The sequence below is a fragment of the Aphelocoma coerulescens genome, chromosome 18 (assembly GCF_041296385.1).
Source record: "Aphelocoma coerulescens isolate FSJ_1873_10779 chromosome 18, UR_Acoe_1.0, whole genome shotgun sequence".
Lineage (NCBI taxonomy): Eukaryota > Metazoa > Chordata > Aves > Passeriformes > Corvidae > Aphelocoma > Aphelocoma coerulescens.
Window position 1 is genome coordinate 6,908,615 of NC_091031.1, and position 17,272 is coordinate 6,925,886.

At 58.2% G+C, this 17,272-nt stretch overlaps 1 protein-coding gene across 4 annotated transcripts; it reads left to right on the top strand.

Annotated features, from left to right (window-relative positions):
- The first annotated feature begins 1,137 nt into the window (after positions 1-1,137).
- On the top strand, positions 1,138-17,032 carry RAB37 (RAB37, member RAS oncogene family). Of its 4 annotated transcripts, XM_069032278.1 has the most exons (10): positions 1,144-1,291; positions 6,905-7,015; positions 11,196-11,306; positions 13,323-13,364; positions 13,511-13,577; positions 13,663-13,715; positions 14,200-14,265; positions 15,005-15,061; positions 15,325-15,401; positions 15,511-17,032. In XM_069032278.1, exons 1-10 carry the CDS (start codon positions 1,232-1,234, stop codon positions 15,614-15,616), a joined length of 750 nt encoding a protein of 249 aa, XP_068888379.1. In that variant the 5' UTR covers positions 1,144-1,231; the 3' UTR covers positions 15,617-17,032. The 4 variants fall into 4 exon arrangements, with proteins under 4 accessions (XP_068888378.1, XP_068888379.1, XP_068888376.1 ...); XM_069032277.1 differs by lacking the exon at positions 11,196-11,306 and having other exon boundaries at positions 1,138-1,291; XM_069032275.1 differs by lacking the exons at positions 1,144-1,291; positions 6,905-7,015 and adding an exon at positions 9,070-9,296.
- The last annotated feature ends 240 nt before the right edge of the window (positions 17,033-17,272 follow it).

Consider the following 17,272-nt stretch of genomic DNA (forward strand, 5'->3'; position numbering starts at 1 on the left):
GTTGGGTTGGGCTTTTTGGCCTCAGGCAAGCATGAACCCCATATTCCCTACTGGTTTTTTAAATTTTTTCTGGCTATTGTTTCTGAGTCCAATCGTCTGACCCAGCAGAACCATCTCTGCAGTCAGAGGAAATAATGGGCAGATATAATTAGTAATGTCAGGCCCAGGCAGTCAAACAGCAATCGGATGGGTGCAGATGGCTCTTGGAAGCATGGTCTGTTCCTCTGGCTTGGGGCCATCTGCTGATCTGGAACGAGGGAGCTGGAGACTGAGGGAACGGGAAACTGAATTGAGTCTCTCTTAAATAAACTTCTGAGTAAAGATTAATTCATTTCCAGTGCAATTGACAACATCTAGATTGCTCTAAAGGGAGCCATAAAGAAAAGGATCTCAATAAATACTGACTGTCACCTTCAGGTTTAGGCACAACTTCCTCCTGTTTCTAAAAACGTGGGGTTTTTTTACTCCAAGCAGGGTCCTAACTGGGCTCTGTAAATGCAGTGGGATCCCAAAAGGGACCTGTCAGGGTAAACCAGGCTCAGCACCAGTTTGGTAAAGAAGCTGAAATGGCCTGGCTAGCACGAGCTGCTGCCCCTCCCTGGGGTGACACGTCGGTGACCACGCAGCTCTGTGGGCTGGTGTCTGGAGGGGTGTCAGCCGGGGCAGCCTCGGTGCGGGCATGAGGCTCCTTAAGTGCCAACGAGTCTGCTGTGAATCCGGGCTGGAGCAGCGCAGCGGACCTGGCTCGGTGCTCTCAGCTCGGCACTGATCGGAGCTGGTTCCGAAAACCTCTCTGCCCGAGCTGGCCGTGCCCCGTGGGCGGAGGGGAGAAACGAAGCGAGAAACCGGAGAAACCCCCGGGCTCTGCGAAGCCGGGGGCTCTATCACGGTGGACAGAGATGGGGAGGGCGAGGTGAGGAAGGACCAGAGGAGAGTGCGGAGAGTCCGGCGGGCTCCGCCGGCGCGGGGGACGCTCCCACCGCCTCCCCGCCCCCGGGCGGGACCGGCCTCTCCCCGCTCCCCCCGCGCCGCCTCCTCCGGGCGGGGGAACCCTGCGAGCGGCGGCGACGAGCACCGGGCACCGCTGTCCTGCGCTGACCGAGCGGGCCGGGCTGTGCCGCACCGGGCGGGGCCGAACCGGGCCGGGCGGGCGCTGCCCGCGGTGCTGAGCGGGGCGGGCGCTGTCCGCGGTGCTGCAGGGCCGGCCCGGGCACCCCAAACCCCCCCGGCCATGGGGGCCCGCGCCGCCGGCCCGGGGGGGGACGGCTACAACGAGGCGCTGCTGCACAAGGTATGGCTGGGGATGGGGAAGGGGCACCGGGGAGGGGGCTGAAGAGGGGGGATATGGGGCAGGGCTCCTGCTTGAACTTCCCGACAAATTCCGTCCCTCTGCTTTCCTCGTCTCCCGGCGGGGTCCGTCTGTCACCCCCATCCCGGTGCGGCGGCAGCTCTCTCCCCCTCGTGGGGATGGACAGCCCGCAGGGGTTGGCCCCGGTCCCAGCCCCATCCCGGCTAACGCTGGGCAGGGGATGGCAGGATTCGGCGTGTTTGGGAAGCCAGGACTGCTGGAACGGGGCCAGCCCCGCGGCACAGCCCGCAGCCGCCCTTCAGCCGCTCCCGCTGCCCTGTGCAGGCTCAGGGGCAGCTGGACCCCGGGGCTCTGTTTGCCAGAAGCAGGTTAATGAGCCGGGACTTCCCTGCCATGAAATAGCTGCGTCCCAGAGACGTCCATTCCTGACCTTCTTGCTTTGAAATTCTCTTTCGCAGTGCTCCTGGGAGTGTGGTTTTTAACTCCTGGGACTGTGTTTTGTAACTCCAATTGCACGGAGGGTGGTTAGGGTTGGTGGTGTCCCTGCAGGACGTGGGGCGCTCAAGCTTTCCTGCGGGAACAGCAGCAGCAGAGCTTTTTGCTCTCTGCAGTCAGGCGCTGCCCTGCAACTCCTGGAGTCACGGAGGAGATGCTGATTTATGACAGATCCACCCATCACGCCTTCCTGCTGTCCTCACACTGCTTTCCTGCAGTCCCCAGTGACTGTGCAGGAGCTGGCACCTTCGGGAAAAGCAGGGACGGGACGGGGGAAGGGCTGGGGTTCTGTGGATCCCTCTTCACAAATCCCAGTCTGTTCTGTATCCTGCTGTACTCAGGGCAAGGTGCCCAGCACTTGATAAGCAGAAAAATATCAATTACTAGCAGCTCTCATTTCTGTTGTACACGCAATACATAGGACATGCCACCAGGGATGACTTGAGAAACTCTGATTCTTTGCAAAGCCTTAACTCTCTCTCCTCCAGGAATGAGCTGCTGCAGTTAAGGAATGACATTGGTGGAAATGAGGCTCTGGGCAGAAGACCTGCCCAGGCAAATAACCATCCCAGTCCCACGTTCCCCACTGTTCCTCTTGGTATTTTTCTGCATCTCCTGGCTGGGCTGCTTGTCTTGCAGAAACAAGGCTGCTCTCACTCCAGGGAAGTGAGGCAGCAAATACCTCACTAGATCTTGTGTCTGAGCAAGCAATCACATTTCAGATGTGCTGAAAAACCCCAAGAGTGCTTTTCAGTCTGGAGACAAGGATTAAATGATTTCTGGTTGGTGGCTAAACCCAGTCCTGGGGAGGAAACTGGCCAGGAGCAAACCAAAGCATGAACAGTAGAGGTTTGTTCTGGGCTATTCCAGAAAAGTTTTGCTTGATACAAAATGATGAATTCTGCTTTCAGGTGGTTTGATGCATTGCCAGATCATTCTTCCTCCCGTGTGATTCCTGGATCCATTTAGCTGGAACAAGACCCAAAGGCAGAGGGATGTGTTCCTTGGCTGTGGTTGATCCAAGGTGTTAGCAGCGGGTTGCAAACAGGGATCTATCTCCTGCATGATCTGAGCCAGGTTTTGTTTGATGCACAGCCTTAGAGCTCATGTCTGCAGGGCTGAGATACAGCCTCTGCAAGGGCAAGGGCGCAGCCAGGCTGGCAGAGGGCTCCAGGCTCTCTCTCAAGCCAGTGTAAGGGTCTTGGCCGTGGTGAAATAGTGCCTGGGCAGGTGGGGACAGCCCTGAACTGTCCCTGTGGCACGTAACAGCTTCTAGCAGCATCCAACTCCATCCCTGGAGCACTTCTTGGAGCAGGGGGAAGGCAGCACAATTTTGTATAAAGAACAGGTTAAAAATAAGTCTCAGGGACTGAGAGACTTGGCCTGAGAGGCCGCGAGAGTAGGGTGGGGAGAGGCTGAAAGCAGCCATGTCTTCACCCTCAGACTTCTCCCAGTGCCATGTCCCAGCTGAGCTCTGCAGGCAGCTGTGCTGGGGGGCACATACACGTTTGCCACAATTTGTTGTGATAAATCCTGCTCACCTGGGCACAAACCTGTGGGTTTGGGGCTCCAGCAGCTCCCTGGGAGCAACACCAGAGCCCGTGGAGGGCACTTCTCCCTTCCCTGCATCCCTCTGACTGGGGTTTTACCCTGTCAGGCTTTCACTAGCTATGTTTAGCTCAGGTCCGGGTTCTGCATGTTAAATCTCGGAAATGAACTGGGAAGACAACCTCAACCCACACGCGCTGTCCCAGATCTCCTCCTGCTTGGCTGGCGCCGGAATTGCAGCCATCGCTCCCTGCGCTGCCTTGACAGCCGTGCAAAACCTCTTTTCCCTCAGCAGGTTAGACCAAAATATCTCTTTTGCTCGCTGGCTGCCAGCCTGAGTACGGGAAGTTTGAATTGTTTTGCCTTGTCCCTGCAGCCCTTGCCAAGCCAGTGATGATTTTGACTGAAAGTGATCCATCTTTGTCTGAATTAGCCCCAAAACTTACTCAAGGTGTCGGGAGGGATATTTGCTCTTCCCCTAAGGCAGAACAGGCAGAAAAGCCTTTTTCAGGAGGGTGTAACAAGATGTACCCACTTTTCCGTGGGGCTGTGGGGTGGTGGAGTAGTCAGGTTACCTCTGCCCACCTAGTGGAAATAATTTCCTTTAGCTGGAAACAAGGATTGCTTTGGCTGTGCTGGGGCTCAGCAGTGGTGATGTGGGACTGTCACCAAGTGAGTCTCCAGGTCTCGGGAAGGTTTCCCTCTGTGCCTTGCCCAGCCCTGGCAAAGCACTGCTCCATCTGCACACCACCAGGCAGAGAAGAACGACAACACCAAAAGGAATCTTGCAACATTTTACCAAAGTTTCCCATGCAAAAAAACCCCACAAACCTGGGAAAACCTGGGGCGGGGCTTGAGAAGGTGCGGGGGAGGTCAGTCTGTGGCTGAGGATGGGGGAAGAGTCAGGACAGCTACGGAACTTTGTCATGGGAGGCTTTTTGCTATCATGACTCGGTCGTGTCCAGCCTGAGGTTTTAAGGGTGAACTAGCCACATCTTTCCCACAGTGGGGTTTTTGTTCTTGTTTTATGTTTATTTGGTAACCAGGAAGGCCACAGTGATTTCCACTCTGCTGTCCCTCCACAGAGCCCATGAGCTTTTCCTAAAGTCATTAGGAATATCTCATGGCTGATCCAGGCCAACTTTTACTATTAAGTCATGAAGCGATTCATGAGTTGTCTCTATTATGAATACCATTTAAATTATTAATAGAGGAATCTGCCTTTTATACATGTTCTCTGTAAACCCTGGGCTCTGGAGGCTTTCTGGTGCTCATTCCAACCAGCTCTTCTCCCTCCATAATTAATGATATTCTCTGCATTAACTGCTCCCAAAGACAGCACTGCAGAGTGCACCCTGTCTTGTTGCACATCCCAGCACCAGGATTTTGCCTGGAAATAGTGTGTAACACCAAAATATACAGCACTGAGGTGCAGGAGCCCCATGGTATTGAATTCTTGGATTGTTTTCCTATCCAGCTGCTCCTGGGCCTACCCTTCTCTCTGCACAGGGAAGGGTTCTGGGCCCTAGGGAAAAGCCAAAAGGGGTTTGGGCAGGGAAATTTCCCCCAGGAAAGGGGTGACCCAGATCCTTTGGCCCAGAGATTTCTGCCTCCCAACATCCATCCAGATCCTGTGCAGGCTCCCAGCTCATGAGGCTGCTCTGAATGTACAAGTGACCTACAAAGAGCCCAGGCAGGGAGGAAGGAGAAATCTCTGGCTGTGGATCTGGGCACAGGTTGCTGCCTCTCAGCACACAGGTCTATGCTACAGCCTGCATCTGGCAGAGGTGCAGGGCTCCCTCCTGCCAACAGCTCTGCTCAGGAGGTCAGGCTTTTCCCAGGAGAGGTTCAGTGTTTGGGATGTTTTTTTCCGAGGAAAAGTGCTGATTCACTGAGGCAAGCATTCACTGAAGTGTATCGGCGTGAGCAGGCTCCAGGCAGGTTGTGGGGTGGTGCTTTTTGCAGGGCAGGATGCTGATTTCCTGCCACTCCACATCTCTGCATTGTTTGTGGTCCTCAAGCTCCTCGGCTTTTGGTTTCAGCCCACTTCTGGGGGATCTGTGGGATGCAGGAACATGGTGCCAGGTGCTGTGGATCCCACATGGCCTCCCAGGGCATGGAATCAGGCCTTGATCTGCTGGGGCTGTTCAGGCATTTGATTAAACACATTCCTTCACACTCATCCTGTTGTTTCACAAGGGCAAGTGAAGTGCCTGAAGTGGTGCCAGGGCTGGTCACACCCCAGGCACTTTGGGACAGGAGAGGGATGGGACCGGATGTGCACAGAGGCTCCCCTGGGAGGTACTGAAGCACCTTCAGGGTGGAGACAAAGGACTGAAGTGTCGCAGGATGGAGCAAGGCTGCCGGAGCTGCACAAACGCAAAGCAAGCAGGGGGCAAACAGATGCAGCCAAGTGCAGCAGAGGTGGATGCAGAGTGGGGAGGTTCAGCCCCAGCACCTCGCTGGCTCATCCCTGCAGCCTCAGGGGGGACGGGGGACCAGTGACAGAGGGGACACTCAGTGTTTGCTGGAACTGCAGCTTCAGGAACACCCATGTCCCGAAAGACGAAGCCAAAACTACTTCTAAGCAAGAAGCCTGGTAGCAGAGTGTTTATTTTACCTCGTGTCCTGCGAAAGGGTTGAAAGTGCCTGGGTTTCCTGAAAGGATGGGAATGTTTGCACCAGTGGCTCTGCAAACAAAACCCAGACAGCAGCAGAGAGGAGGGAGGGGTCCTGTTTGCACTGCAGGTCTCTCTTAGGTCAGGGACTTTGAGGGATGTGGGCAGGAGCAGAAGGGAAGATGAGCTCCCCAGGGATGCAGTGTGGGTACTAGGGCCGTGGGCTGGCAGTGTGGGAGCTGCCCAAGAGGTGACAGCTCTGATACCCACACTGCTCCCTTGTCCCTTCTGCTCAGGGATCTGGAGCTTCCCATGGAGGCTGGAGAGGCAGAGGGACTCTGGGACTTCAAACCCATCGCTTTGCAGGAGCGAGTGCTGTGGGTCCACAGCATTAGGGCAGCACAAAGACAGCTCAGTGACCCGGTGAGGCTGTGTGGCTGTGGCAGCAGCTGTGTGCAGCAGCTGCAGGAGATGCTCTCTTTACTAAACAGTTTTGGACTTAATCCAGTGACTCCAAAGTCCTCCCAAAGAGGTTTTCCAACAGGGCTGTGTGAGCCAAGGCTGCTTCTTCCCAGTAGCTTCCTGAGCTGGGGTAGGAGCATCTGTCCTGCTCACCCTCCATGACAGGCTGTGCTTTGCTTTCCCTTCCATCTCTCCTCTCCTGGACAGGGCACAGTGGGGCTCAGGCCTGAAAGCTCATCCCAGACTACATTTCATTAATTACAGAGATGGACAAAGGGATGGAAATTCCTCTCTGGGTAAATAGCAGAACCAAAAGTGACAGATCCAGGGGCTGGGTGGGTCCTTCTTGATCCTGCTGCATTTTCTGCTGCATCCCTCCAGCACCCCTACCCAAATGTCTGCCCCCAGCTGCACTCTGTGCCTGCAGCTTCCTCATCACCTGCACTGATGCCTCTTTATCTGGTCCTTGCAGACAATCTTGGTTGGAGACAGCGGCGTGGGGAAGACGTCTCTGCTGGTCCAGTTTGACCAGGGCAAGTTCATTCCTGGCTCCTTCTCTGCCACCGTGGGCATTGGATTTACGGTAAGAGCCCAGTCCCTTGTCCCTGGGCTGTGCACTCACCCTTGGGGAGCAGCTTTATTTGGGAAATCAGAATCTATGAATCCGTGGTAAACACAAAGAATTGGATACTTTGCTTTGGTGCTGCTGGATGAGGGGTCTGGTTTGGCTGTGTTCTTCTTGGCATGCTGTGGGCTGCTGGGAGGGATGGAGGATGGGTAAAGCTCCATATTCCGAAACCCTTGATGGGGCTGTGTCTGAGTGCAGCCTTTGGAGCAGCCCTGCTCTGCCAGGGAGATGCCAGCCTGTGTCCTGCCTGTGTCCAGCCCGGGGCCCTGGCAAAAAGTCAGGCAGATGGTGATGGTGCCTGGGAAAAGCACTCGGCTGCCATCCAGAGCTATTTGCAGAGCTGCTGTGGGGTCTCAAGAGGTTCTGATGTGTGTCCCCTCTCCTGGGGGAGCTCGGGACCTTACTCCAGAGAGCCTGTCATCCCTTCAGCATCGTGACAAGGCTGGAACTCAGCAAGGGCTGGTACCCATGGGGATGTGATTACCCACAGGAATTTTCTTTTTAGTCGAGGCCAAGGAAGCAGGGAAATGTGGCACCTGTGGGGGCTGTCTAAGGCCAAGCAGCCCAGGGACCAGCAGCCAAGGGTGCCCCTGCTGAGCCCTGGGCAGGCAGAGGAGGCTCAGCCACACCACTGCTCTCTGCCAGCTCCCAGCTGCCTCATTTTTCCCACAGCAAAAGCCAGCTTGTGGGAGTGATGCTCAGCCAGGCGTTTTTCCTGCCCAGGCAACTCCATGAGCTCCAGCACGGTTTGCCATATCCTTCCAACGCCCTCCCCATCTTGCTGCCGGGAAGCTCAGCCACTTCCAGGAGCTCTGAGTGCCTCCAGCCTCCAGCTCTGGGCACTTTCCTGGCAAAAGAGCATATATAAACTATAAACCCCCTGTGCGGGTCTGAGTGCAGTTACAGGGCTGGAAATACAGGTTCTATTTCCCGGGGGGCAGAGGAAGGCTTGGCTGGTGCAGGAGCTGGCAGCCCCAGGAGGCGCAGAGGTGGATGGTGGATGGTGGCTGCCATTCCGGAGGGCATCTCTGCCACTGGACCTCCTGCAGCCACGCATGGCCTTCACCTGGAGGGCAGCAAGGGGCACAGCTCTGCACTGGAGCCCTGCACCCCAGGGTCTCAGTGGTGTGAGCAGGGATGGGGGTCATCCTGAGATTAGCCCTGATGTGGGAGAGATGGGATATTCCAGGGAAAACAGATCAGGGAAGGCTCGAGGCTCCTGTACATGAGGTGATGCCTGTAAGGCTGAAGACCTTGGGCAGCTGTAGTGCATGGACGTGGATGGGGTTTTACAGGGTGGGGTTTTGGGTTACACAACATCCCTCTCCAGGGATTTCTCCCGCATCCCCATGTCTGGGCTTTTCCCAAATGAAGTGTAGTATGAGCTGGGCTCCAATGGCTAGTGCAGGATGCAGGGGGCTGCGAGCAGCCGGGGGAGCGGGAGGCCTGGCAGCCATCCCGGATGAGACGGAGGCGCCGCGGAACCGCCTCGACACACTGGTGGCTTCCGGCTAGCGGCTCCTGCTCCGCTTGCCTCCCGCCTTCCCTGCGCCGCGGGGCTCACCCGGGGCGCAGCTGCAGCAGATGGGGCAAACCCCCCACCCTGGGCCGGGCTGGTGGGGTGGCAGTGGGAGCTGCCGTCCCCACTGTCCCGGCGTGGCAGGGTGGGATTTGGCAGCACCGGGGTCTCCATCCCCACACTCCGTGAGGGACGGGGTGGCTGTTCCTCTGTGGGGCGAGCAGTTCCTCCTCTCCCCACCCATGAGTCCGGAGGGATGTGCCGGGGCTCTGCGCGCCGTGCAGTGCAGCCGAGCCCCTGGCAAACGCAGGCACCGCGGGGTCCCCGGTGTGTGGGGGTGCAGTGGGGCAGGTTTCCACTCTTCAGCCTCTTCTTCCTCATCCCGTGCCCGGGCTGGGCAGGGAGGCGGCCGGCGCACGGCCTCGGGGGTGGCATCGGCCGGGGAGGAGGAGGGAGGAGGAAGAGGAGGAGGAAGGCGGGTGGGGCCGCGTCTCCCGCTGGCCCCGCGGCGCCGGGGCTCGGCGGCTCCGCTCGGACGCACCATGGGCGGCCCCGATGGGGCGGCGGGGAGCGAGACCCCCCCGGCGGGGAGCGGGGAACCCCCGAAGGGCGGCAGGGACCCCCCGGCGCTGCCCCGGGACTACGAACTGTCCGGCAAGGTGGGAGGCGGCGCGGGGTGAGCAGGGATGGACCCTCCAAGCTCTGCCAGAGGGGAAGGTTTGCGTTCGGCCCCCGGCTCGGGGGAGACAAGGAGGGGTTTAGGAAGGGTCCCGGGGGCCGCCCGCTTCCTCCGTTGCTGCGATCGCGCCCAGGAAGCGGCCGCGAGACCGGGAAGGAGAAGGGGAAGGAGGCGGCAGCCCCAGCTGATCCCCCCAGCCCTTCTTTGCCCCGGGAGTTCCCCGGCGTAGCAGGTGCGGGGATTGGGGTCTTCCCTCCCCGGGAAGAGGGAGGAAGGTCTTTGCCCCGAGGGTGTCCGTGCCGGCAGTGGCGATGGGAGGGACCAGCTGCAGGAGCAGCGCTTTGGGGGGCTCCCGGGGGAAGGGGGGGCATGGCCGAGCTCTGCCCCCTGAAAGCCCACCAGACCTTTGCCAGGGCAAGGGGCTCCTGCCGGCCCTGCAGCAGTGCCCCCCATGACACAGGGCAGGGGGAGCAGGACCCCATCCAGCCCATCACAGCACCACAAGGGCTCCGAGGAGGGAGCAGCATCTGAGCCCCGGATCCAGCCCGGGGCCCCCCTTCACCCACACTGCAGCACGCTGCATGTGAATGTCTCTGCATCCCTGCCAGGCCTCGGGGCAGGGGAGAACCCTCCTTGCTGAGTGACCCTCTCTTCACCATCCCAGCCCAGGCAAGGGTTGCCCCAGGAAGGACCTTCCTTCCTCAGCAGCTCAGCGGAGGCACAGGACTGATGAAACCTTTACCCCCAATATTTAATATGCAGCCCCAGGCTGAGCCCAGCACTGATGGTGTCAGCCCCGACACCTCCTGCTGCCTCGCTGAGCCAGTTCCAAAGTGGTCCTGCATGCTGCCACCATCCCTAAACTGCTTTTATTCCTTTGCCTTTATTGTCCCCCCTCTGACTCCTCTCAGTGGAGGGCAATTTCTGAGTGTGAGGGAGAAAACCAGTTTTTAGCTTGGTCTAGATTGAGGCGGAGGCAGAACTGAGTGCTCCTAGTGTTCCCAGTGTTCCCAGTGTTCCCAGTGTTCCCAGCTCCCCACAAGTCCTGGGGAAGGATTTGATCAGCCAAGTGGTGGCAGAGCGTTTCCAGCCACCAGCTCTGGTATTTGCTGTGCCATCCCTGTGGAAGGTAGCCATGGCCCGCCGTGTTTGCCTGCCCCAGAGGGATCGGGGCTGCGGGGATTTGCTTTGCAAGCTCCAGCATCCTGGCAGGGTGGGCATGCAGGCATGGAGCTTCCTGCTGAAGTCCTGCTCACTGCTGCTTTTCATCAGGAGCCAGATGCAGTCAGGTTAATGATTGCTGGGCAGGAACAGGTTGCTGCAGGTAGGCAGGAAGAGCACAGCATCAGGAAAGGCTGTGCTTATGGAGCCCAGCATTGGTCCTGGCTGCTCCCTGCCTGGGTCTGGAGTGGCCAGAGAGCCTGGGCTGATCCTGTTTGCTTAGCAGGAGGGGAAAGGCACCGTGTTTGCTTTGGTGTCTGCAGCAGGCACCGACAGGGAGAGAGTCCCGGACACGCAGGGTTTGCCCAAGCCATGCATCAGCCCTCGGGCTGGGCACACCCGGGTCAGAGGCAAAGCTTGGGTGGAGGTGGCTCCACGTATTTGGGAGCTGCGGTTGGTTCTCCAGGAGCCTCCTGGGCTGGGAGATGGCCAGGGGCTGGCCAGGAGATATCTCTTCTTGCTGCAGTACCTGCTTTCACACCAGCTCTCCTTCTCTTTCGTGGCTGGGGCCTGCTCTGCTGCCCTGGGGCACCGCTTGGCTGCACCCTCGGGGGTCCCATCCCACACCCAGCTCCCATGGGGCTTTCCAGACCCATCAGGACCCACCCTGGGGAAAGAAAGGAAGGGAGAGAAGGAACTGGGGAGGGCTCAGCACCAGTCAGGGGTGCTGCTCCCTCCCCGTCCTGCTGACACCTCTCCCTGCGCCCATCTTGCAGGTGATGTTACTTGGAGACTCGGGCGTGGGGAAAACCTGCTTCCTGCTCCAGTTCAAAGACGGGGCCTTTCTCTCCGGGACGTTCATAGCCACCGTGGGCATAGATTTCCGGGTGAGACCACCACGGCTGCCAGCCCCTCGCCTCCCTCGACCCCCACCTTGGCCAGGATGGGGTGCTGGGGAGCGGGAACGGGGCGTTTCCAGCCTCTGTACCCCCAGTTATCTCCCAACCAGCCACAGGTGCTTGCTGGAACCCTTCCACCCCTCCCTGGTGTGGAAGACAGAAGGGCCCGCTGGTACTGTCACTTCTTGCCTTTAAATCAGCAAACAGCCTGGGTTTAGCCCATCCCAGCTGTGTTCATGGGCTGGGGGTGTGTGGTGGGCAGCCAGCAAGCTCCACCATGCAGGCCAAAGCCAACAGCTGGGGGAGTACAAACACTGGTTGCTGTAATTCCATGCCTTGAAAGGGCTGAAATGGGCTGCTGAGAAGTTGTTAGGGTTACCAGATCCTGTTTAAACCCCCATGCTGCTCTCTGCTCACCAAATTTCAGCTGCAGGGTGTCCAGGGAGGCACAGCTGTTCGCAGCACAAGGCAGAGCAGGCAGGAAGTCACGGGGGTGTCCCCAGGCAGGGCTCTGCCCACAGCCACTGACACGTGTCAAGTGCGGTCAGTGCTTCCTCTGCCCCCACAGCTGCAGCTGCTCCAGTTTTGTGCCACTTTTGCTGCCCTGGCTGCCTTTGGCTTTTGGTGGAACAGGGGGCTTGGTGAGTGGGGGCTTGGCGGAGAGAGAAGGCTTGGTTTGGTTTGAAGGGGCCCTGAGGCTTGTCCTTATGATAAAGTCATGAAAGAAGGAAAATCCGCTGTGTCCCACTGCTGGGCTCAGTGCCGGTGTCGCCAGAGGTGTTGCCAGCCCGTAGGAACCGGCTCTGCCTCATGCAAGCATCCCCTCCAGCAGCTCATGGCTCACTGCTCTAGGTAATCTCCAGAGTCTCCTAGGGCACGTTTTTGTTTTATCCAGCCCATTTGCTCAAATGCTGTCATCTCCACACGGGCTGAATTTCCATTTCAAACAATTCCAGGCAACCGAATTATTTATAGGGGTCTTCTCTTTTCCAGCCTCTGAGTATGATTCTTGAAGAGTCTTAAAATAGCTTTTCAGTACTTTTTGCTTTTCTTTCTTCTGGCCTCTGGAGAGAAGCCCCTGCGCTTCCAAGATGAGAACAGCGATTGCTTAAGTCTCAATAGCTGCCTTCCCAGCTCAGTTGGAAATGCCTCCTTCCTTTCCTGGTTCCTGCCCAGCCTAGCTGCAAACCATCCTGATCCAGGAGATTTCCTCCTGCCATGCTGGATAAGGCTGTGTGCTACATGCAACTCCCTCAGCTCAATGTTTACAGCCACCTTTAAGAACCAAGAAAGGCTCCACCAGCAAGGAAACCTGAGTGGGATACCCAGCGTAACCCAGTGCGTGTTGCCCAGGCAGTTTGTAGCATCCAAAGCCCTTAAATTACTGCAAAAAGGCTAAATTTTAGTGCAGCAGTGGTTCCTCAGCATGTGGAGCTGAAGAGTCCCGTCAGAAAGATCAGGGCTTTTTGGAGAGCAAACATAAAAGCACACCAAGCTGTTATTAATATATGCAAATTTATGTGCGGTTCACCCAGACCTCCCTGCTTCCCCAGCTCTGCCAAACTTCCCAGGGGCTGCTGCAATCCCGGAGCTTCCCGGCAGGAGCCAGAGCAGGTCGGTGTTCCCGGGGTTCGCTGGAGAGCCAGCATCATTAACTGACTCGTTAGGGGACTCGGGAGCCACAGGACAGGGACACTGGCTGTAGGAGGTGAACGAGGCACCGCACACAAGGCAGGCTGGGATCTCGTCTCCGCTGATTCTGCTCTTCACCCTGACTCGAGGGGTTGCTGCTCTGGGATGTCCCTGTAGCTGCCAAGCAAGCAGGATCATGGTTTGCAGCAATGAGGCTTCAGTGTCCAGCCCCACGGGCAGCCTGGCTTCATCCCACTGGCCCAGGGAGAGGAGCTGAGGGGCTGTGGAATGCCAGCTCTGTGCCAGGCCTGGCTGGCACATGCACCAAGACATGCTTTGGGCTGATGAATGTGCTCTCCTTGTCTTCTGCAGAACAAAGTGGTGGCTGTGGACGGTGTGAAAGTGAAGTTGCAGGTGAGCTTTGGGAGGGGGGAAGAAAATTCCAGATGGAAACCCACCTCAGGCTGGGTGTGGTGGTCCAGCAGGCCTGGGAGCCACAGGAGCACACCCAGCTTGGGGAGGTTCCTCTCCCTGCTCTCACCAGGGTGGTTTCTCGGCAGATCTGGGACACGGCAGGACAGGAACGTTTCCGTAGCGTCACTCACGCCTACTACCGGGATGCCCAAGGTGGGTTTGGGGTCCAGCAGGGATGGGGGGGCCATCCAGAGCACATCCCTGCAGTGTAGAAATGCCTCTGCCTCTTCCCCTCCAGCCCTGCTCCTGCTCTACGATATCACCAGCAAGATGTCCTTTGACAACATCCGTGTGAGTCCCACCGTGGGTTGGGAGTGTTTCTCCCCAGGGACTGGGGTTGTGGGTGCCCTACTTGGCTGGCTGGGTGTTTGGGGCAGTTGGGAGCCTGTTTTACCTGTAAGCACTGGCTGTTCTGGCCAGACCCAGCCAGCTGGGAGCTCATCCCAGGGCACCTGGTTGGGTGCTGCATGGCTGGGTGAGTTTTGTTTAAGAGCACGGCGAATGCCTGAGGGAGAAAATGTGGTTTGGGAAGGATGTGAACTATGGCTTGGGCTGTAGCCAGGAGACGGGGCGTTTTTAGGGCTGCTTGTCTGTGATGTTGGAATAATTCCTGTGCCAAAAAAAAGTCATTATCTCTGTCCTCGTGGGGGAGAGATGGGGGTGCTGAGGGGGTGTGAAGGCTTAGAGGGAAGGGAGGGGGGTACTTAAGGGTTGAGAGCTGAGTTGGGAGGGACAGGAGTACCCCTCACCCCGACACAGTCCTGCTGCCCTACAGGCCTGGCTGACAGAGATCCATGAGTACGCCCAGAAGGACGTGGTCATCATGTTGCTGGGCAATAAGGTGCGTGCAGGGTCCCCCTCCACCCTGGGGTTTGCTGTGCTATGCCGTGCCCTTGCCATCCCCATGGCTGCACAAGGATGGGGCTCTGCCTGCACCCGCGGCCGGGCTCTGCTGCTTTCTGGGCTCAGCCACGGCCGGAGGCGATCGCAGGGGTTTGGGGGGTCGGGGAGGGCAGTATGCCCGGTAGCCAGCGGGTGGCAGCACGAGGCTGAGGCTTCAGGTACGGCATGGTCCTCGTATGGGATGCTTCGGTATGGGATGCTGCTGGCTCTCGGATGCCCACCCAAGCCTGGATGCACCCCTGTTGGACCTCAGGTAACCCCAAGCCCTAGAGGCCCAACAGGGTCCCAGATTCTCTCCAGGGGTGCTAGATGCTGCTGGGTGCCCAGTGCCCAGCTGGATACTGGATTTTCCCCTGGGACTGGATGTCCCCTGGATCCTGGATGATGCTGCGTACTTGATGCCCAGCAGGGTGTCAGAGCCTCCCTGGGTCCTGGATGCCCTCAGGTGCTGCCCCAGGTCCTCAGTGGCCGCAGGTCCCAGATGCCCCCTGACATCCTCAATGCCACCAGGTCCCAGCTGCTCCACACATCCCAGATTCTCTGGGCAGTGGATACTTCTGGATCTGTGATGCCCCTCATCCCTGTCAGCCCCCTGAGCATTCCACACTGCTGGCTTGCCAGATGCCCCCAGGTGCCAGCTGGCCTAGTGTGTGGTGACCTTTTCCTTCCCTTGGCAGGCTGATGTGAGCAGCGAGAGGGCTGTGAGGACGGAGGATGGAGCATCGCTGGCCAGGGTGAGTTGTGCCAGGGTCTAACCTGACTTCGGTTTCCCCAGACAATTTCATGTCATTCAGGGTTCCCATGCAGCCGTGCCATCCCCTCTGGGTGCCCAGACCTGCCTGGCTCTTAAAGAGGCAGCATGGCAGTCACTTGCATGCAAAACCTGGGGCAAGGCAAGGGGACGACCCTCAAGGCTTGGCCAGGCTACAGGGATGATTCAGAGGGCCAGGAGGGCATTTTGGGGATAGCCACTGATGGGGTCGTGCTGCCCTTGCAGGAGTACGGGGTGCCTTTCATGGAGACGAGTGCCAAGACAGGCATGAACGTGGAGCTGGCCTTCCTCGCCATTGCCAAGTGAGTACCTGGGGCCAGGAGACTGAGCAAGGGAGTGTCCCCTGCAGCCCCACCACCTCCCACACACCAGCACAGTGTGACAGGGAGTAACACAGCCCCACCACTCCAGGGAGCTGAAGCAGCGTGCGGTGCAGCCGCTGGATGAGCCCCGCTTCCAGATCCATGATTACATCGAGTCACAGAAGAAGAAATCCGGCTGCTGTGCCTTCTCCTGAGGGTGGCCCAGAGGAGCTGGCAGGCCTGGGGGCCCCAGCAGGAGGCAGGGCGGGGCCCAGTCCTGCCCTTGAGCACTGGAGGGAACCAAGCTCTGACAAGCCAAGGTGGACGGGACAGTACAGTGGAGCAGAGTGCATGAGGAGGGCCCTTGTCCTGGTGCCAGGATTCAGATCCTGCTGGCCTGCAGAGCAATGACCTGTGTGCCACCGTGGGAATCACTATGGTGTGGTGACTGCCAGCCTGGCCAGCGAGCCATGGTGATCCATCACCTCCATCACGTGAGCAGGGTGCAGGACACAAACACACACCTCACTGAGGGACCCTTGGAGTGGCTGGAGGGGCTGTGCCATGGATGAGCCCCCCTGCAGCCCCCAGTCCTGTCCTCCCCTGCAGCTATCCCTGCTCACAGCACTGCTGTTGTCCAACTGGAAGGGCCTGATCCAGCCCCTGTGTCCCTGGTGCTGCCAGGCTCTGGCTTCCCTCCAAGGAACCTCAGCTCTGCCCCTGGGCTGCCCCACACCCCGATGCCCACGCTCGGCTGTGGTTCCTCATTTCTGCAGTTGCTGCCATTGGCTTTTATCCTCCTGCCACCACGAAGGTAGTGATGTCCCCGTTGTATCCCATCTCTGCTCGAGGGAAGGGCTGGGATGGGGAAGGGTCCAGCCAAACCTGCTCCCTGCCCACACAGCTGGTGTGAGAAGTAAAATCCCTCTGGGAGCATCTGAGTGATGCTTGGGGCACTTCTGGTACACACAGCAATTTGGAAAAAATTTCCTTCCCCCACATTGTAGCCAGAGGAATTAGAGAATTTATTTTTTTTAACAAGAAAAGCCTTTTTCTTTTCAATCCCTCCAGACTAAACCATCTCCAGGCTCGTGCAGGAGATCTCCATGGTGGCATCACCTGGGGTGATGCTCCGGCCCTGCCACCTCCCAGGCCAGGCTGGGTTTATCTCCCATCACTGCCCATGTAATACAACTCTGCCTTCCTGCTGCTGGCAAATAGCAGCTGGAACCCACTTTCTGGAGAGCAGATAGATGCCTGAGAGCCTTCAGTCAGCAAACACTGCTCCGTTGGGCACTGGTGGGGCTCAGGGACATCCCTGATGGGATGGTCAGCCCTGCTCTGTTGCTCCCTCCAGCACACTGTCTGCTCCCCTGAGCGCTACCCAGAGCGGTCAGATGGTGAATATTTGGTTGTGTAGCTGAAGCACTGATGCAGAGAGCAGCTGTGGAGGGTATGGCACTGCTGCACGTAGGAGTCAGGGACTGTCCAGCACATCTGTCCCCATCAGCATCTTCCCTGGCCCTGCACCCGACTGCTCATCTCTCACCTGCCCCGGTGCCTCCTTCACCTCTGCTCTACTCCTGGGTCTCTCTTCGCAAGTTTACAGATTAAAGCTGGGTATTTTTGAAGCTTTGCATCTGTCTGATTGTTTATTGCGTGAGAAATCCCTGCCCTGGGTCCACAACGTGGGAGGCTGCTGCACACAGGCGCTGCAGAGCAGCCGGGCCGGGGGGCCCTGGGAGCAGCCGTGAGGAGGGGGAAGCACCCACAGCCCCTTCCTCCCTGCTGGGGCTTTCGTTGCACATTTCAGACAGACCAAAGGTGAGAGGGGAAGAGTAAACGTGGCCTGTTAAATTAAAACCAACCTC